The sequence below is a fragment of the Sebastes umbrosus genome, chromosome 12 (assembly GCF_015220745.1).
Source record: "Sebastes umbrosus isolate fSebUmb1 chromosome 12, fSebUmb1.pri, whole genome shotgun sequence".
NCBI lineage: Eukaryota > Metazoa > Chordata > Actinopteri > Perciformes > Sebastidae > Sebastes > Sebastes umbrosus.
The window spans coordinates 737,539-759,563 of NC_051280.1; the positions used below are offsets into that span (position 1 = coordinate 737,539).

A 22,025-nucleotide genomic window follows, 5' to 3' on the forward strand; every position below is an offset into this window, starting at 1 on the left:
TGATGACATGAGCCGAGACACAGAGAGAAAAGAGCAGAATAAGGCTAAAAAAGGATAAGGAGATTACAGTAGTCTGACTGTGGTGGCTGTTTGTGTGTTTGTGCACTGGTGAGAGAGAGAGGGGTGGGGGGGGGGGGGGGGGGGGGGGGGGGGGGGGGGTAGTGGTTGGGACACTCCAATTTAGTTAATTTGGTGTCTTGTCTAAAAGCAGCCAGTCTGAAACACAGTGAATCACTGAGTCTGCAGAGTCTGACTCAAAACCACCTGCCCGTCTGTTGTTGGCTTGTTGTTGACGTGACAGTGGCTACAAGTTAGTGGTTGGACACACACAGGTTCTCTGTGTCCTTTTTTGATGGAAATTACAGGACTCTGTTCTGGTCAAACTATATAAAAAACATTTGACTCAATGGGAGGAACAGGACTTCAACCTTTTTGCATGGTATTTGGCATACAAGTAAATATAACATTGATATCAACATAATTCTCCTAAATAACTTAAGGAGTACAAATCAGATGCTGTCAGGCCACTTCTTCCCATTTAAAAAAACAAACAATACTAAACTTTGATGGAAAACTTGATCCTGTGCCATTTTCAAAAGATTGGTTTCTAAATTTAGTTTGTCTTATATGTCTTTTTTTGTCTTATGAACGTGTGTTATAGATTTAATATTTTTTGACAGAGCAGAAGGTTCTGGTGAATGGCTGTTTATCTGAAAGTGAAAAAGTGGTAAAGAAGGCACGTGACTATGCTGCTGTGTCTCCTTCAGGGTCCAGAACAGGACCATGTGCTGTTGTTGAGTAGTGTGATGATGAAGTCTTGGTGTTGAACGGATCCAAACATAAATTTACATTTTTCTCTGTCATATGTAGGTTAACACAGGGGCCCACATTACAATGAAATGTAAAGGATCAGGGTGGGTCAGCTCAGCAGTAAAAGCAAATAATAGAAGATGAAATGAAGAACAAATGATTAATTTCTACAGATCAGGTGAAATCACAGAGAGCATTATTCTCAGCTCTTTTGTTAGGATTAGACTACATGATAATAGCCGATAACAAATTTAACAGCAAATCTATTTACTTGTTGTAGTAGGAAAAATAGAAGTAACATTAAGAAGGGCTCTGTTCTATTCAAGTGTCCCAGTAAAGGCCTCCTTACACTGAGCGACTCTGGGCTGTCTGAGACCAAAATTGATAATCGTGAGAGGAACCTGGTCCTAGATTGCAGCGGGACATATCCACTGACGGACGATTTGGAGCTTTGGTGACCAAAGAAAGCCTGCAGCAGGCTGCTACGACCCACATCTACAAACCAACCAATCAGAATACAGACACGGAAATGGTGCACAATACACTGGCTGGTGCAACAATTCATTTACAAAGAAAAACACACAAACCAAAATGATGGAGGCGAAACGAAAGAACAGCACTATGGCCGAGGCATGTTTCCTGTTCTGCTGTATTTTCAAAGCAAGAGAGCAATACAAATGGATGATGTGAGCTAATGTAGCGTCATTGTAGCGATACAATGCACCACCCCCTCATTACACAACCTGGTAACCTCAAACTACTGTACCAGACAGTCTGATATCGATTTTATTAGACTCTCATACAGTGTGACTAAAGTAAGTGCAATAAACGTACATGATGGTTGTTGAAGCAATTGTCTAAAGCCATATTTTTGGTTTTAAAAAAAGAGCCATTACAAGTAATACTGTGTCAGGGAATCCCTTTGCCTTCCTTGAATACAGACATTAGTCAAGGACAAAACTACATTGTAGTAGTGTTGCATACAATTCCTTATAAAAAGCACAGTTTTAAACTCGTCATCTATAATCATGATGAAGAATGGAATTTTCAGTCAAGATGAGGGTTTAAAAATTCAAGTGTTCATAGAAAACAACAGAGAATCCAGCGTTGGAACAGTGTTGTCAGAGCTGGAGGCCCTGCTGCTGTCTCACTGCTCCATCTGCTGGTCAGAGCAGGACACGACCAGGCTTTGATGCACTAAACATTCACATACTCCGTTCCCACTTCCTTGTCCTTGTTCTGCCTTTGCTGTCCTCTCTTCACATTCCCTTTATGCCTCCTGTTCATGTTCTATCTACATTCAGCTCCATTGAGGGGGTTCAATCAGTGCTGTGAGACAAATAGTCTTCACTCTGTTGTTGAAGTTTCACAAATCTAACAACTCTTGTCTTGTTGCAGTCACAGATGAGGATACAGTTAAGAGGTACTATGCCAAGTTTGAGGAGAAGTTCTTCCAGACATGTGAAAAAGAACTGGCCAAGATCAACACCTTCTACTCTGGTAATAACTACAACTACTGCCACAGTGAATCACTCATCTAGATATAGCTCTGACAGTTTGTTGTGCTTATTAACCTGCAGAGGCTTTCTATCTTTAAAATCCTCTTTATCTGTTTCCCTCCAGAAAAGCTGGCTGAGGCTCAGCGGCGCTTCGCCACGCTGCAGAACGAGCTGCAGTCCTCGTTGGACGCCCAGAGGGAGAGCTGGGCCAGCGGGCGGGGCCTGAGAAGGAGGAAGACGGTGTTCGCCCTGTCGCAGCAGGAGCGATGCAAACACCGAAACATAAAAGACCTGCAGCTGGCCTTCTCCGAGTTCTACCTCAGCCTCATACTGCTGCAGAACTATCAGGTGCACTTCACACACTCTCACTCCGTCTCACAGTAGACATGGGGACACTTTTTCAGAGCTTGATTCAGTTTTTTATTGTTCCCATGAAGACCATTTATTTAGCGTTTATTTTACTAGTTTATTTGACAGCAATGCTCATTGAACCCAACAAAATCAATCTGGAAATGATCCAGTTAGCCTAAAAGGCTAGTTTTCATTTGTTGTCCATGGCAAGATGTTTAAAAGGCACCCTAAAAATAAAGTAACACATGTCTTATAAAGTTCACACAGTATATACAACATAATAACCATTAACTATAAAGTGAATTTGCTCAAAGGTTGACACAGACAGCAGGCCTACAGCTGTTATAACATATACCCAGTTTCACCAGACTAATCATAATTCGTTGTAGAGAGAGAATATCAATTTGTTGTGGCTGCTGTATATGTGATACTAATAACAGAACTCGTTGCCAAAAGGTCAAGAGGACAATAAAGACTAACTGCAGTTTGACCAGTTTTCCCATCGTCTATGAGAAAGCTGCACTAATCAATATGTTTCTGATAGATAAGAAGACTGTGTGCAGTGTGATAGGTGTTATAGTGACGAACCATCCCAGAATGATCACCAACTATGCAGTTCCTCTCAGCTCTACTGAGCTGGCCTGCAACTGTACTCACTGATAAACCCACTGTACCTTACCTGTCAGATAGAAAGAGACAGATATTTAATAGATGTATAATACTGGACTTAAAAAGTGGACTCCAGATGAATGCTAATGCTGCTCTGTGCCTGCTGAATGTAGGAATGGTCATAACAACTGTATAACCTGTCAGTTGTTGTGTTTACAGCCCATAAGTCAGTTCAAACAGCTTTACGTAATGAATAGAATAATCCTCAACATGATGTGGTTCTGATTACATGTGTGTATTAAGCCACTATATCATTTCAGTGGATGCAGATAGATGATATACTGCACGTTCAGTCTACCTGTTATCTGCTTTACTAAACACAGCTGTACAACATGCAGAGCCTTCAGTCATATTGAAGTCATTTCTAGTTTCACGTCTTTCATCAGCTGTGTTTAATCAGCTGCTTTTGGTTTGACAGGTTTCATTCTTCTTTCTTTAAACACCTTTCTCTGTCTCCCTGTCTGGTCTGTCTCTGTAGAACCTGAACTTCACCGGTTTCAGGAAGATCCTGAAGAAGCACGACAAGATTTTGGAGACGTCGAGGGGGGCTGACTGGAGGGTGGTCCATGTTGAAGTGGCTCCATTTTACACATGCAAGAAAATCACACAGCTCATCTCTGAGACAGAGGTGCACACACACACACACACACACACGCACTCAAATGCACATATGCTTAATTAGCATTGCTGTAGTTAAGTAAAGAAGGTTGTACAAGATTCACAATGTCAATATTATAATTAAAAAGCAGTGGTAAGAAACACTTACCAGCCCTCAATATATCAGTTATTTTCAGCCCTCATAATTCTCTCTCTGTGTCTTTCAGGCATTGGTCACAACAGAGTTGGAAGGTGGTGACAGGCAGAAGGCCATGAAGAGGCTGAGGGTACCCCCCCTAGGAGCTGCACAGGTCTCACACACACAAACACACACACACACACACACACTGTTCCTAAAGTCCACATCCTCTGCTGTCACTTGAACTGCTTCTGTGAAGGGTCAGAAACTAAAGGTCCATGCTCCTGTTGTCCTTTTATTGCACAAAATCAAACTTTCACCCACAGAAAGTTTCCTTTCCTAACAGTTGTCGACAAAGTGACCGACCAGATGCCCAATTTGAATTGTCATGGTGTAAGAAAGACTGACCCAGACATGCATGTTTGTTGTCCCAAAAGTTAGACACAATATAAGTTTTGATTTTCTGGATTTGGAAACAAAAAAAAATCACACCAGTGTACAGTTTCAAATCATTCCGAATCATGAGTTTCCAAAAACTCCATATAGGGGCTCCACGAGCGAGCAAAGTTTTTGTCTTTCCTTTTTACAATACAAGTCAGTCTCTCAAAGCTAGACAGGCTGCCAGTTCCTTTATCCACCTTCCACTAGTGTCAAAAATTCAGTTTTCAAGACAAAATTCTGAGAATTTGTCAGTAGTTTATTTTAATAAAGATTGATCGCTCTATAAGTGCCAAACTGATGTTTGCATTTGCATTGACTGCAATGGTTCACATGAGGATATAATTCAAAATACATTGGAACATTGAAGCTATTTAGCGAGAATGTACAGTATCTGTGTACAGTACTGTTTACACTAAAACATTCTGATGCACTGTGGGCTCAATTTAGTTTTTTATAATTCAAAAATCTGTCTGGATGGTTTCTTGGAGGACAGTCTGAAGATGCAGAAGTTTGGTGTCAATTGAGCAAAAACAGTAGGAGGAGATAGTTAAATTAGTTTTACTAAAACTACCAAAACTGAGCGATGGACTTCATAACTCCTGCCAGGTTGAATCATATGAACATGTCTGCTCACCTGGGCTACAATCAGGTGGAAGTTGCAAAGTTGTAGCACGTACGGCTGATTTGTTCTGAATTAAAGTCTGAAACTTTAGACGTTTGCTGTAGCGCCACCATCAGGACTAGTGGCCCATAAAGCCAGCTGAGGAAGTTTAGCACAGGCCTGGACCTATGTGCATGTTCATTCATGGGAAGGCAGTAGGGGTGTGACGAAACATCGTGCCACGAAATATCGCAAAAACAACAAAACCCTTGGTTGCACAAAACTGAAACTAAAGCTGGCAGTAGGCTGTGTAGTCTCACTGTTCAGGTTAGTTTGTCATGTATCTGACTGGTAAACTGATCAGCTGGCTGAGACAAAGACCCCCCCTCCTTCCACACCAGCCCTAACGTTACCTGCAGCAGTGAGTGATATCAGCAGAGGACAGGAGGAAGGACTGATGCAATAAAAAAAATTATTTATAGGGCAAACAACAGCATTGTTTTGCATTTTGTGTATTTTGAATAAAAGGCTACTTTTTCAGTCATATTAACTGGGAAAAAAAGTTTGGAAACTTGTGTTTGGTGGATTATTTCTCTGTTGTTAAAATACTAATTGGTATTGTATTTTACATGGTTGGAAAGCCTGTTTATTTACCTTCACAATGATGTCCAACTTGTAAGGATCATGCATTTGTGGGATGAGCAGCACAGCTGATTATGTGGGTAGTGCCCAAGAAAAATGTACTGTAATGCTAAACAGTGTATTCTCCTGTTGGTGTTGACTCTTGTTTTGAGTTGTTTGGTGGATTGGATGATTGAACTCTCTATCAGTAACAAAGAACAAACAAGACATATTGGCTATTTTACACTTTATTCATTTAATACACTGTTAGGAGCCTCAGTAGCGGTGGAAGATCCATACGCAGCCACAACAGCCTGGCACCTCCTCCTCATGCTGGTCACCAACCTGGTCACACGTTGCTGTGGGATGGCGTTCCATTCCTCAACCAGGATTGGTTGCAGGTCAGCCAGCGTGGTTGTGTCGGTCACTCTAACACGTATAGCACGCCCAAGCTGATCCCACAAGTGTTGAATTGGGTTGAGGTCTGGACTCTTGGCAGGCCGTTCCATTCTCTCTATTCCCACATTGTGGAGGTAGTCTGTGATAACCCTGGCTCTGTGGGGGCGAGCGTTGTCATCTTGGAGGATGAAGTTAGGTCCCGGATTGTGGAGGTATGGGATCGCCACTGGCTGCAGAATCTCATCCGAATATCTCCCTGCATTGAGATGGCCTTCAATGATTTCAAGCCTTGTTTTGCCAGTGAGGGAGATGCCGCCCCCCCCCACACCATGACACTGCCCCCACCAAAAGCTGTTACTCCATCGGTTCAATAATCAGCATTGCGTTCTCCGCGTCGTCTCCATACTTTCACCCTGCCATCCAACTTTGCAGACAGAACCTGGACTCATCACTGAACATGACATTCCCCCACATGTTCAGGTTCCATTGTCTGTGTTGTCGACACCGGCGCAAACGGGCCTGACGGTGAAGGACAGTCATTGCAGGCTTCCTGGTAGCCTTATGAGAATACACTGTTTACCATTGGCAGAGCATTTTGGCACATTTTTCTTGGGCACTACCCACATAATCAGCTGTGCTGCTCATCCCACAAATGCATGATCCTTACAAGTTGGACATCATTGTGAAGGTAAATAAACAGGCTTTCCAACCATGTAAAATACAATGACCATTAGCATTGTAACAACAGAGAAATAATCCACCAAACACAAGTTTCCAAACTTTTTTTCCCCAGTTTATTTTCATCATTTAAGTTTAGTTAAAATTATTGTTATAATATCGTATTGAGATCGTGAACCCAATATCGTGTATCGTATCGTATCGTGAGCTGAATTGGCTCCTAAAGGAATTTCCTTTCCAATTATAAGGCTCATACACTCAACCTCGCTCTTCCAGAAGCGTTGTAGCTTAGTACTCTCCCATAAAGAATGAATAAATGTACCTTATTCCTTTCAGAACTTTACACACAAATCTGGATCATTAGGGAACATTTAACTCAATCTGCTAGGTGTAAAATCAGTTTGCATTCACTATTTGTATTGTAATAACATAATAATAAGTTTTGTATTAACAGACTGCGTCTGGGCCTTAAAACAAGCTGTTTCCCAATCAGCTTCATGAATATCCTCCTTCATATCAATTCTCCATGCCTCTAGCATTTTGGAAGATGAATCTTTTGAATAAGTTTACAAGTAAGGGATAATGTACAGCGAGAGGGTCATTGTTGTGAGAGAATCCCCGACAGGACGATGCTGCATTTGCATCGGGGTCTCTCATCAACCTAAAGGGAATTCTTTCACAGCAATGACCAGCATTATCCTGCTTATTATATACAGTATTGTATACACGGATACTTGCTGAAGAAATCAATCATTTGACACAAAAACGGTCCTCCAGAGTCCGACATCAGAGCTGCGCCCATTGCAACGGTCTGTTATACACAGCAACGGTCTGTTATACACAGCAACGGTCTGTTATACATAGCAACGGTCTGTTATACGTTATAGACAGCAACGGTCTGTTATACACAGCAACGGTCTGTAATACAGAAATAACAGACCTCAGAACGCCGTGATTGACCAATCAGAATTGAGTATAGCTAGTGGTCAGAAAAGGATTCTAGCTTTTTGACCCTTGCTGAGAGGAAGTCCTATATATTATATATTATATATCATATTTATATCTGCTCTATAGTGTCCCAAACTGGGAAGGGAGCCACAGAGAAGTAATCCACTGCTGATCTTAACTGGGCAGCCCAGTAGTACCATTTCATATTGGGGAGTTGAAGCCCTCCTCTTTCATACGGTAAATATGATAGCCTTAGTTGGAGTCCGGCCTTTTTATTATTCCAGATGAATTAGTTCAATAAATCATCCATGTTATAAAAAAGTGTTAGGTAGTGGAAGTGGAGAATAAGTTGTAAGTGCAGTTTCAAACATTATTAGTTTGATAGTGATAGTGAGTTACTGAACAACAAGCTCAGAACCATCTTAATGCTGACAGATGGCCTACCTCTTTGACATTTCTTGCATGTCCATCATTTTTAATAACCCTGGAATATCTATTAAACACAGCCAGGACATTAATATGGGTATCATTATTCTAGAGCGGTGGGGATGTAGTGTATAGATGGTGCTCTCAGGGGTTGACTGTGTTTCTGTGTGTGCCTGCAGCCTGCTCCTGCTTGGACCACCTTTCGAGTGGGCCTTTACTGTGGAGTATTCCTGGTCTTACTAGTCACTGTGGTCATTACAGGTAACGCATACACACACATAAGATTCTCACACTATTGTAACATAAATTATGCATCTAAGAATATTGTACGATTTAAAGGTCTGAAACGTTTGAACATCTAGCGACTCAATTTTGACTTCCTGGAAAATAACAGTGTGTCGAGGCCAGAAGTCTGCAGTACTGAGCAGAAGAGTACAGTTCTGCTGGAGTTTCAGGCTCCAAATCTGGAATTGAGTGTATTTTACATGACTTTTTAAAAATCTCTCAACCTATTTATGTCTTTCACGTTGAGGACGTTGTTTTATATTTGTTAAGTAAAATGAATGTCTACTCTCTCTGCTTATTACTTTCTATTTGTTTGATTTGTGCAAATAAATGAAAGTGAAACTATCATCTACAGTTCTGAACAGCAACATGTGACGTGGAAACAGCATGTCCTGGTTTAAAATACACAAGTCACATTGTGTCTGTGTTTCAGTGTTTTAAAACATTTCATATGCCATATCACCAAGTGTCAACATTTAATAACCTGCTATGATCATTGGGATTTTGATGGAGCATGGAGCAATGGTAGTATAGTATAGTTTAGGAGTTAGTACTGAATGATCTGCTGTGAGTCTTCTCACTCTCCTTCTCTGGTTCTGTCCATACATCATCTACTCTTTACCTGTCACTAGGAGCTGTGGTGATCCGTAGTGCTGATGTTTGGCCTATGGTCAGAATCTACAGAGGAGGCTTCCTGTTAATAGAATTCCTCTTCCTGTTAGGTATACACACACACACACACACTCACACACGCACACACTCACACTCACACGCACACACACACACACACACACACACACACACACACACACACACACACACACACACACACACACACACACATTTCCCTAAGCTTGAATGGTGTCCTGTTCAAAGTAAGACCATGAAATATGTGAAGTCAGTCCCTTATCAGTCCTACTGTTTGTATCTTCCAGGCATCAACACCTACGGCTGGAGGCAGGCGGGCGTTAACCATGTACTCATATTTGAACTCAACCCCAGAAACAACCTGTCACATCAGCATCTGTTTGAGGTCCAAGCACGCACATACACACATGCAAACATTGTGTCTAACAAACACAACAAATGGCTCAAGGCCCTCCAGATGAAATGGAAATAATGGCTGTGTATCCATGGACATGGACATCAGGTGCTTTTTAGAGGAGGTAATATGCTGGGTAGTAATGTGTCATTCTGTGTGTGTGCAGATTGCAGGTCTGTTGGGGGTGCTGTGGTGCGTCAGCCTGCTGTCCTGCCTCTTCCGTGATAGCATCCTGGTACCAATGCAGGCTAACCCTCTTGCTCTCTACGGCCTCTTCCTCCTCTTCCTCATCAACCCCTTCAAGACCTGCTACTACAAGTCACGCTTCTGGCTGCTCAAACTCTTGGTATCACCACTCAATTACAAATGATCCAGTCTTTCTGTTTGTTTTTCCATAACGTTCATCCTTTGTGTCACTGTACAGTAAATGATGTTCATTGTAGTTGAAAAAGATGTCCTAAGTGTTTGACCGTTTGAAAGATCCACTATTTAATATTTCTAGGAGAAAAGTTCTGGCATCTAAGTTGAGTGTTTTGTCTGAGCAGCAGCCAGTCCAACTATGAGACATAAATGATTAGTGTTCTGTTGATCAGATCAACCCCCCTTCAATCTCTCCCCACAGGTCACCACAGTGAGGTCAATGAAATGTCTCCTATGGGGACTAACATCATCACACATGAATACAGTTGGGCTCATTGGATCCACCAGAGTCTCAGCTTTACAGTGAGACCCAATTTATGGAATTCAAAACTGTTTAGGGACCCCAGAATTCAGAAATATTCAGATACACCATTTTAGAATAGGAGGCAATAACACATTTATACTGCACACATAAAACTGCAACTGCACTCAATTTCCATGTCTGTAAAGGGGAGACTTGTGGGTACCCATAGAACCCATTTACATTCCCATCTGGAGGTCAGAGGTTAAGGGACCCCTTTGGAAATGGCGATGCCAGTTTTTCCTCACCAAAGTTTAGCGTGACTTTGTAATGTTCTTCCTGACATGCTAGCATGACATGGTTGGTACCGGTGGATTCATTAGCTCTTCTAGTTCCATATGATACCAGTAGCTTCACTCTAGCTTTAAAACTGATAAGCAAAGTTGACCGAGGGTGTCGTCACCCTCAAGGAGTGAAAGAGGTTCATGTTATTTGATTTGTTTGGAACATAAATGATACCAAGGCATACGTTTTCCATTCAGTGTTTTAGCTCAATGTCGTATTCTCCAACAGGATTTTTTCAAAGCCGAAAAATGAATTATTCATCAGCAGACCTTTTTAAAGAAAGTTCAAAACTAAAAAAGTGCTGCTTGCATAAGTATTCAACCCCTACACATTAGTACTTGGTAGAGGCGCGTTTTGCTGCAATAACAGCTGTAAGTGTTTTGGGTAAGTACCGGTCATCTTTGGGAGTGATCTTACCCCGTTCCTCCTGGCAGATTTGCTCCAGATTGATCAGGTTGGTTGGATGATGCTTGTGGACCGCAACTTTCAAACAGTGCCACAGATCCTCTATCGGATTGAAATCTGGACTTTGACTTGAATTTTGGCCAAGAAGCTCTTATCTTGTTCTCAGCTGACCACAAAACCTCGTCTCACATCTGAACTTGCGGTATCAGCCGATACCGAGTACCGATCTGATACCAGCATGATTAAAAAAAACATATAGTTATTGTTGTTACTATTATTATTATTATTGTTATGAACAGCTGTTTACTACGGACCATGTATGGATGTGTTATGATTACTATCTTTGTCGTCTGGCCTGGCTCAGGTTAAACCCTGTAAAACATGAACAGATTTTCCACTGTGACATCGCTCTGACTACCGTTCCACTCTCCACCAGCACCGCACTGTTGTTGTTGTCTGCTGTCGTCACGTGACAGACCACCTGCAGTCAGTTCTTCTTCGCTGCTCTAAAACAGTAGTTGCCAGTGGCAGCCATGATACCTCCAGCACAGTGAAGGCTACTGTTTTGGAGCTGTGAAGAAGAATTGATTTCCGGTTAAAGAAGATGATGTTTTTTTTCTGGGTTAATAAATTCTGGTATCGGATCGGTGCATAGACTTGCGTATTAGCCGATACCCAAACCCAAATTTTGGGCAGTATAGGACGGAATTCTGATACTGGTATCGGTATGAGAACAACTCTAACCAATGGTAAGCCAAGTGTGTCCTCATTAGGGAAATATTTCTCATCTGTGTAATCTTGGAGCTTCCAGAGCATGGGTATTGAATACTTCTGCAAACAGCACATTTCACATATTTATTTTTCTAACATTAAACCAGTGTCACATTACAATAGTTTGTTTTGAGGGCCAGTCTCTTAAAATAATTTATTCCACAAAAACAAATCTTAATGTATCATCTGTAATTTACAGAAGCCCTGAAAGGCAAGCAAGCATTTTCTTTTTTGTCTGATCTAAACTCTATATGAAAAAGAACAGGTGAAAAATAAATCTTTCTAAGTTCCTTATTTTTCTATGAAACACGTGGGAAAAAATAACAGGCCCATTGTTCTTATTAAGTTACTTTTTTCTTTTTACATCTGTGTGAAAACGTGAATGTTTGTGTAGTGTTTGATGTTGTAATACTTATTTCAACCACCAGAGTGCACCAATACCCCATGCTCTAAATAGGTCTAAGCTTTCAGGTTTTCTTCCAGAGGTCTAGTTCAGAAAGCAGGATTAGTAAAACCTCTGAGTTAGTTAAACCTGAGAAGAGTCAGTCTGCTCCCTCTGACAGAGCCAGACACGCTGCTTTATTTCCTCATTCATTCAGTCAAAGGTTGGCTGTATATCAGAATCTAAATCCTGGTTGGATATTAGTTTGTTAATCAGGACAAGTGAGCACTTTTAGCGCTGTCAGTTATTTCTTTTGAACAGTGTGAATATGTGTGTATGTGCCAGTTATTTGCAGTAAAGGCCCTGCTCTTTACTGAACCTATGAGGTTAGACTTTCTCTGACTGTCCATATAGGGTGTTTTTCTGAGCACCAGAGGAGAGAGCATGCAGCCACCTAGAGGAAAAGTGCTGCATCCAGTGTCTTTTTTTTTCAGAGTGCTCCGACTTTTTTGTGTGGCCGCTCCGAGCGCTTCCAGTTGAAAATCTTTGAACTTTTCCCCTGCCAGAGAAAACCGCTATATTCACACGCAGCCTTAAACACATTTTCCCAACTGTCTATGTAGATTGTCTCCATCATGATTTGTGATAGTTCCTGGGAATGTAAGTAAAACACACAAGAGTTACCACTTACAGGCTTACGCCAGTTGATGACCGAACAAAGGTTGTACAAGGTAGTGTGAGTTCAATTCAGTTTATTTTTATATAGTGTCAAATCATAACAGAAGTTATCTCAAGACACGTTTCATATAGAGCAGGTCTAGACCGTACTCTATAATCTAGAGACCCAACCGAAGATCCCCCATGGGCATGCATTATGTGACAACAGAAAGGAAAAAGTCCCCTTAAGTATGAAGCTCACTACGTAGTGTGCTATGGACTGCACAATCACTGTACCCACTTTCTAACCTGGTATTCACATCCTCTCTGACATTTACTGCTATGCTTGACAGTGAGAGTTTTTACCCAAGTCTTGGGATTGGAGAGTAGAGTTATATAACGCAGAAATGCACAAAATTAAGTTTTTGTTCATTCGTTCATACAATCAAATTGACATATAAACAAATATGTTCTCCTGCTGTACAAATGTCACGACTGTTTCTACTGCTTTTAACTGTATGTCCTTTACCAACATTTAAACTGCATGTCCTGTTTTATGTTATTGTCCTGATGTATTTCAGGGAGACTTCTGTAACACCTTGGCCAGGGACAACAGATAAAAAAATCGCCTTTCTGGCATTTTTATACCTTGTGTATTTCTATATTTCCCCTGTCCCCTCTCTAATAGATTAAGCTACTATGGATGTTGGAATGCCATTGAATGAGGGTAGTTGAGGCTCAGTATATTTTATGTCAGAGCTCAATTTACTAGAATTTTAGTAGCAAAGATGTTGGTGCATATGGTGTGACAGCATGGTTAAGGGCTACAGGCACCACCACTGTGCACAACTACAAAGTGTGGTTTTAAAATCTGTTTTGGTCATCATTGAGAAAAAGCCTAAATAAAGTCAGACCAAATAGAAATGGACTGGGATCATACTAATGAGTGCTTCAGTTCAGGGTTGGGAAGACAAACTGCTACTAACAGGGACACTGTCCTCTGTCTCTTTCTTTCACAGTTCCGAGTGGTGACCGCTCCGTTTCACCATGTGGGCTTCGCAGACTTCTGGCTGGCTGACCAGTTGAACTCTCTGGGTGTGGTTCTGATGGATCTGGAGTACATGATCTGTTTCTACAGTTTTGAGCTGGACTGGAAGAATCATGATGGACTCATCAGCAGTGAAGGTGAAACTGAACAACTAAAGGCTGTAAAGACTCTGATCCAATGATGATGGACCCCCACCTTGTCATGACCACATTGTTTGTGTGCCATTCTCTGCAGGTAAAGATGTGTGTAACTCCTACTCCTATGGTGTCCGTGCGGTGATCCAGTGTCTTCCTGCTTGGTTCCGATTCGTCCAGTGTCTGCGGCGTTACCGTGACACCAAACGGGCCTTCCCTCACCTGGTTAACGCAGGGAAATACTCCACTTCCTTCTTTGTTGTCACCTTTGCTGCCCTATACAGCACACATAAAGGTATAATGGAGACGACACATCTTTGTTGTATTCAGTGCACAGAGGGCAAAGCTTACACATACAGCTTTATTGGAATACCATTACAGATCGCACCAGGCCTTTACATCAAACCCACCTTTATTACATCAAACCCACCTTTATTACATCAAACCCACCTTTATTACTCATTTTCTATATTTTGTCCATCATTTAGTAAGATGTCTCCCTGTTTTCTGATCTTCTCCTGTTTTACTGTTTTTACTTCCTCCGTGTTTCCCTGTTGTCTTGATGAACTCTACTGATTGTACAACAACAGATTGATGTCAGACTCCCGTCCCTACCCTGAGAAAACAAGACTCACAGTCACAACTAGGAAAAGCATTGTCTTCAGGAAGTTCAGTTCAGTCATTCAGCCTTTCTGGACTGTCATTTGGTGTAAAGCTATTTACAATAAAATAAGTCACTTCCTGCACAGATGTTTCATATTGAAAACTCAAAGAGCTTAATTCCTCTTATTGCTGGTAGGCTTTGAGTCCATCAAAATGAAACACGACACGCCATGCGTCATGACTCTGTTGTGCTGAGATTTGCTAATGCTGGTCATAATTTGAATAACAGCTTTTATAAAATAATTTGTGGTAATTTACATCTTTTATTCTGTCAATAATCTCAGGTTCTGTGTCTGTAATTTCATTTTTGCATCTAGCTTAGTTTAGTTCCTTAAATGTGTTCATTGTCATTCCACACCATCTACAGTTAACTATTCTATTCTCTGCTCAGATTTTATTAAAGTTTCAATCGCACTATCATTTATCAATCTGATGTATATAGCAGCTGTCTAACCTCACACCCTTCTCTCTCTCTCACTCAGCTGAATCCCACGCTGATGCCCAGATCTTCCTCTACTTGTATATCGGCTGTTTAGTGGTCAGCTCATGTTACACGCTGGTCTGGGATCTGAAGATGGACTGGGGCCTGTTTGACCGCAACGCAGGAGAGAATACCTTTCTGAGAGAGGAGATAGTCTACCCACATAAGGTATTTGTCCACACAGTGAGGAGAATGGCTGATAGTAGTAGTAGTAGTTTGACCCTGCCCCCCCCTGTTCTCTGTCTCTCCCTCCAGGCCTATTACTACAGTGCCATAGTGGAGGATGTGCTGCTGCGTTTTTCGTGGACTTTAACTCTCTCTCTCAGCACAGTCTCCGGGTTTCACGGCATCTCTGACATACTGGCGACTATACTGGCCCCAATGGAGGTCTTTAGGTATGCACAATCATTCTATTTTCTGACTTTTGTCTCTTTTAGCATTTCCTTCTTCATTCCTTTCTTTTTTCCTCCCCTTATTCCTTCTGGGATAAAATGTTCATTCATTTTTTTTCACTGATCCGTTATTTTATAAAATGTCAGGAATAGTTTCCCAGAGCCCAAACGGGATGTCCTCAAATAGCTTTTTTTGTCCAATCAACTGTCCAAAACCCAAAGATTGTTACTTGTTCAAAGATAGAAATCATTGTCCAGTTTTAACGACTTTAGAGAGGCAGTTCATTGATTGCTGCTGAAGTTGATGTTTTGTATTTTGCCAGCAGCTAGCTAAACATGTTACAGTCCCCTTCTCACCTTGTGTCCTATTGTAATGTTTCATGCTGCTGCTTCTGATACAGAATGCTCACACTACTTGAGCAGCTTTTTTCTGACTGCAATTGCTTGAATTATTTAAAACATCAAATAGAATGTAGGATTTTTCAGTCAAATCTATTATCTAATGATTTTATCTTTTCTATGAAGTATCTCATCTAATCTGTCTCAATTCAAGTCCTCAACCATATCCCCCCTAACTCTGAAGAAAACACTTGTGACTGCTAATAGAGTATGTGATGACGATGTGGACCTTTGTTATTAACTATTGTTAGAATATTTCACATGTGAATTACAGTATGGAAGTCATATTTGTCACTGACAGTCAGTGTTTCTCCTCTCCAGACGTTTTGTGTGGAACTTCTTCCGATTGGAGAACGAACACCTGAATAACTGTGGTGAGTTCAGGGCCGTCAGAGACATTAGTGTGGCTCCGCTCAATGCTGATGACCAGACACTGCTGGAGCAGATGATGGACCAGGAGGACGGAGTCAGGAACAGGCAGGGCAAGAAGAGCTGGAAGAGGAGCTACAGCATGAGTCTACGCAGACCACGACTGGCCTCACAGTGAGTCAACAACGACGGATGTTAACCTGATGTGGGAACATGGGAAGGTGATGGGTTACAGCACATTGAGCTTGGAGGCTACAAATGAATAAGACATTTAAAGCCTGTATTACAGCTTGGGGCGTGGAGTTTGAAAGAAGTTTGAATTTAGCAGGCAGTCAAGTTGCCAAACCAAAGGAGGAGTTTTGGAGCTTGACTCGAGGGGAGTAGAAGTCTCTGCTGCTGTAACCTGTCTCTCACAAGTCCCCCAACTTCATGGAAGGTCTTTTTGAATGAGTGAACAGAAAATATGTGTTAAGATTAGTTGTATTCATTCCTTCACTCAACCTTTATTTCAGCTCAGGTATACATTGAGGTAGAAACCTCATTTACAATATAGCCGAGTAAAAGAACAAACAAATACACACCAAGAAACACAAATAAGAAACTTCATAATAAATAAAGCAATTAAGATTCAACTTAAACAAGAACAACTGGAAGTGAAACAGGATGAAATCAAAAAGGATCATAGTGAGGTAGGATTTAGATTGTTCTGCATGTTATTCCAGGTTACAGGTGAGAAAAACGTGATTTTCCAAGCTCAGTAAAAACAGTCAGAACCTGCAACACAACCCAGTCATTTGAGCGTCTTCAGGGGGCCCACATTAAAAGACAACAACAAAGTCATGTAAGGGGGGTTGGAAAACATCAATAAAACCCAGTGTCTATCAGTGTCTGTTAGACAAGTCTATTACTACTACTACTACTATACGACTACTACTATACGACGACTACTACTACTACTACTACTACTACTACTACTACTACTACTATACGACTACTACTAAACGACTACTACTACTACTACTATATGACTACTACTACTACTATATGACTACTACTACTACTACTACTACTACTACTATACGACTACTACTACTACTACTATACGACTACTACGACTACTACTGTACGACTACTACTACTACTACTACTACTACTATACGACTACTACTACTACTACTACTATACGACTACTACTGTACGACTACTACTAATACTACTACTACTACTACTACTACTATACGAATATTACTACTACTACTACTATACGACTACTACTAATACTACTACTACTACTATACGACTACTACTACTACTATACGACTACTACTACTACTACTAATACTATTACTACTACTACTACTATACGACTACTACTATACGAATATTACTACTACTACTACTATACGACTACTACTAATACTACTACTACTACTATACGACTACTACTACTACTATACGACTACTACTACTACTACTACTACTATACGACTACTACGACTACTACTATACGACTACTACTACTAATACTACTACTATACGACTACTACTACTACTACTACTACTACTAATATACGACTACTACTACTACTACTACTACTACTACTATACGACTACTACTATACGAATACTACTACTACTACTATAGGACTACTACTACTACTATACGACGACTACTACTACTATTACTACTACTACTACTATACGACTACTACTATACGACTACTACTACTACTACTAATACTACTACTACTATACGACTACTACTACTACTACTAATATACGACTACACTTTCAGAGCCAAAAATTCTAAACCTTGTTCTACTGTGACTTCAGGGTACAAGTAAAACCAGCTCTAGTATAGATGGCCACACCCCCTCCTCTTGAATTTCTGTCCATTGTAAAAAGATTGTAATCATCCAAGGCCACCTCAGAGTCACTCACAGTGCATCTTTACCAAGTTTCAGATAATACCAGAATATCAGGATCCATTTGTGTTACAAATTTTTGGTTTAGAATCAGTTCTATTTCTCCCATGGAGGGAATCATTTTTTTCTGATACGCTTGGTTGACCTGAATGCCGATGACGAGATGTGTCCCTGCTGTGGAGCAATAAAAATGTGTTTTCTCTAAGTATAAAGATAAATAACCCAAGTCCTAACTAACGCATGCATTTTAAGCACCCATACAGAGCAGTACTTTTTTATTCTAATTGCCATAATCTCCCAGTATAATCCAGTGTATCTAATGTAATCTAATGTAAGGTGTTCTGCTTTCAGTGTGTCCAGTATTTTCCGTTGCATTGAAAGCAGTGCTTTCATGATATCTGCTATTTGTGTTGATTGGTGTCTTCTGGTCATGTGATCCTCTCTGTGTGAATTTACTGAACTTTAAAACTCCATAGCTTGTTTTAATGTGGAAGGGCTTATAAGCCGTTATTCTTCCATTATGAGAATGCAGTTAGTCAATACTGTTCACACTTTCTTCCTTTTACCCATTTCAGGTCCAAGACCCGTGACACCAAGGTTCTGATAGAGGACACCGATGATGACTCCTGACATCAGGCCACGCCCCTCGCCTGGGTCCAGAATTTATTCAAAGGAGGAAACTCCACCTCCTAACCGAGGAATTACCCAGCGAGTCGGGCGTTGAACTCTCAGCCAAGGACGGGTTTTAAACTCTCATGCCTACGTAATCCTTTCTCCAATGCTTGAGCCTCTACATGGGTTCAGAACTATTTGAAGTATTTCAAGGGAGGAACTTTCACCTTTTGAACAAACAACCCAGCAACATGGCTATCAAAGTCCTACTTCTACTCCTACTTTCAATAATAATCAGGGGTGGGCTTATCACTTAAACTCTACCTTACCCAAGCAGTGGGTGAAAAACGTTTCTTCCTGTCATCCACAGCCACCTAGAGGTGGACTCTTTAACTACACCCACTCCTCAGCCATTGCTTGGGCTCTCCTAAAAGCCTCAGCCTAGCATGAACAATGCAGCTAAATGGAATGCAAGCCGATCACCCTGACAGGAAGTGTCCCCGCTCCCTCTCGGTGCCACGCCGCTCCCACACGGGGAGAGGCCGACAACTTCAAGCCTACTGTTGAGGACCAAAAGGTTTTCTCCCTGCCTTTAGCTGTTAGTCTCCATCTACACCACACCTCAAGAGATCTCCACTCAACTTGTAATTTGGACCTCAGAATGAACCTTAAGCCCCCTTTTTCCAATGAGAGAATAAAAAGGGTTGAAAAGTGTCCTCCTCCTTCCGGCGACTTTTTAGGCCTTGTGACCTTCTCCTTCTCCCTAACCCTCGGCCAATAGACTATGCTGACGAACATTTGGTAACATCAATCAGTCACTGGCTTGACTCCCTCACTCTTCAGCTTGCCCCTTCAAATCATCACAGAGCTGCCTACCTGCACCTTAATCGCTTTAGAAACACACACACACACAAATAGTGGTGTGAATTGGAGTGTAATGCCTATTGTGTGTTCACACACACACAAATAGTGATCTCATTTGTTTTATTGTTCATGGATGTGCAACACTTGACCATTCATTTTTTGAGACCGTGGGAAGAAAAAACACACACAAACACACACACACATAAACTAGCGATTATTTATAGCCGTGGTTGTAAATATGAGACGGACCAAAGAAGGAGGTGGTGTGAAAATTCAGAAAATGTCAAATAGTCCATAAAAACAAAAGAAAAGTTATGAGTTCAGACTGCATGGACCAGCAGCTGGAAGGACTGTTCAGCCGAGGAGCTAAGAGGGAAACTATACTTTTGTTTCTGGAAAAAAAGATGAAGATCACCTTAATCATCCTGCGCTAGCTCCCAGTCATCCATGTGGAAAAAATATTCTCAATGTGGAAATGGTTTTACTGAATGTATGCCAACTTATTAATGTATGTAGAAGTGGGAGAGATGTCTAAATACCTCCAGTCAACCCATTTAGGTCCATCACTTTTTTGAAACTTAAAATAAGAGTTAAAGGACCAGTGTGTAACAATTAGGGGGATCTATTGGCAGAAATGGAATCTAATATTAATAAGTATGTTTTTCTTTAGCGTGTAATCACCTGATAATAAGAATTGTGTTTTCGTTACCTTAGAATGAGCCGTTTATATCTCCATTGGTAGCGGGTCCTCTTCACAGAGTCCACCGTGTTTCTACAGTAGCCCAGAACGGCTTGTGCCGGAGTCAATAATGTTACTCGCTCTCGTCGCAGCCGCTCTCTCTCTCTTGCTTCACCACTCACTTCCCACGTACACACACACACTCTGAGCACTGGCTCTGCTCCAGATGACCTCCGCTGCTCTTACAACAACCGGTTCTACAGAGGGACATTCACGTTTTCACGCCGGCCACCATCGCAATCCAACACGCTTGGCACAGGGGAGAGGCTTCAGTTGGTTGCAATCTGCAACCTCAACGCTAGATACCACCAGATCCTACACACTGTTCCTTTAAGACGAGGTCCAATGCATTTTTATTTTCTCCCCTAAAATCTTGATTGAAGACTTTTGTTTTATAAAACAGTAATTGTTGTCTGTTAGACTGGTTCATTGAAATGTGACGATGATGAAAAGGGGGGAGGTCACCTGTCTGTCACGTACTGGTTCAAACTGTCCCAGTCTAAAGGATGGTGTAGTTACACTTGAATCTGAATGAGTGGCTCTTCCAGCTGGCTTGGGAGTGAATCTGATTGGCTGTTTACACTCATGAGATAAATGCTGCTGTAACTCAGGTTCCGTAAACACTCCGGTTTGGATTTAACACTTTAACGGACAAGGCTGGTTGAAAGAAATAACATGTTTGTCTTGAGATAAAGTCATTTTAATATATTTGTATGTAATTGCACTATTCAACACATTTAGTGAGTCTACTGTAAATTCTCAAATAGCTTCTCTGGCCTTTATTACATCAATGGCAGAGAGATCCAGGGCTTTAAAGACAGTCTTTTATTCTTAAATATCCCTGCTTCCCAATTAATGCAAACTTCCACATGTTTACCTGTCATCTTGATAAATTCAGCATAATGTCCATTTCTACAGCACTAATTCCTGTTGATAGGCTTTTAATGTGGAAAAACCCAGTGGAAGTGTTGCATTTCATTGACAGCAGCTTAACGGTCAGAGCAGCAGAGTGGAAGTAGTTCCGTGGAAATGTACATTATTCTTAATTTACCATGTGAGAGCCATTGTTGTTGGCTACAGGTCATTTCATCTCTCTCAATGTGTTGTTTTTTTACCCAGCCTTTATCTGTTCATGCTGGCCTCGCCTTGGCCATTGTTTAAGGAGAATTTACGGTAACATTCTTTAACGGCTGGTAGTTTGGTGTGGTTTTGTCTCCATAGATTGACAAAGTCTCAGTCAGTAAGAGGTTATGCACAATCACCATCACATTATCTGCATATTCAGAGAAACTATGTCATGGTGGCCACACTGCAGCCAATAGTGTCAACCTGTGCTGCCTAATCATTGGAGCTACAACATGAAAGCATCTTCTATTGTTGGATGAAGACAGGTAGTTGTGATTACACTGGAGAAAATGTTTTTTAAAATGTTTCTAATAGAGCGAAGATATTTATTTTGTTGCTTTTTTTCACATTCCAAACAGGTTGACATATTTATGCAGCGTGTCGATGGTTGGTCCAACATCGGCTCATGTTGTGGTCTTAAACAAACTGTTAGAATGTGTTTTAGTTGAGGAGGTTCTGTTTAGGTTGTACTTCTATTCATTCACTTTGATTAATCAGCCTTTTAACACAAACCATTCTGCTTCACATTCATCAGGTTTGTTAATAG

The 22,025-nt window shown here is 41.1% G+C and overlaps 1 protein-coding gene across 1 annotated transcript in view; it reads left to right on the forward strand.

The window, feature by feature from the left end:
• The window catches only part of LOC119498126 (xenotropic and polytropic retrovirus receptor 1 homolog), a 67,395-nt gene extending 46,112 nt beyond the window's left edge, over window positions 1-21,283 (forward strand). Inside the window, exons 3-16 of the mRNA XM_037786651.1 lie at window positions 2,209-2,310; window positions 2,434-2,657; window positions 3,808-3,957; window positions 4,154-4,237; window positions 8,359-8,440; window positions 9,097-9,186; window positions 9,400-9,497; window positions 9,673-9,852; window positions 13,747-13,912; window positions 14,010-14,204; window positions 15,055-15,221; window positions 15,309-15,448; window positions 16,166-16,387; window positions 18,714-21,283. Coding sequence (XP_037642579.1) covers window positions 2,209-2,310; window positions 2,434-2,657; window positions 3,808-3,957; window positions 4,154-4,237; window positions 8,359-8,440; window positions 9,097-9,186; window positions 9,400-9,497; window positions 9,673-9,852; window positions 13,747-13,912; window positions 14,010-14,204; window positions 15,055-15,221; window positions 15,309-15,448; window positions 16,166-16,387; window positions 18,714-18,768 — 1,955 coding nt within the window. The 3' untranslated portion in view covers window positions 18,769-21,283. The remainder of the gene's footprint in view (window positions 1-2,208; window positions 2,311-2,433; window positions 2,658-3,807; window positions 3,958-4,153; window positions 4,238-8,358; window positions 8,441-9,096; window positions 9,187-9,399; window positions 9,498-9,672; window positions 9,853-13,746; window positions 13,913-14,009; window positions 14,205-15,054; window positions 15,222-15,308; window positions 15,449-16,165; window positions 16,388-18,713) is intronic.
• The last annotated feature ends 742 nt before the right edge of the window (window positions 21,284-22,025 follow it).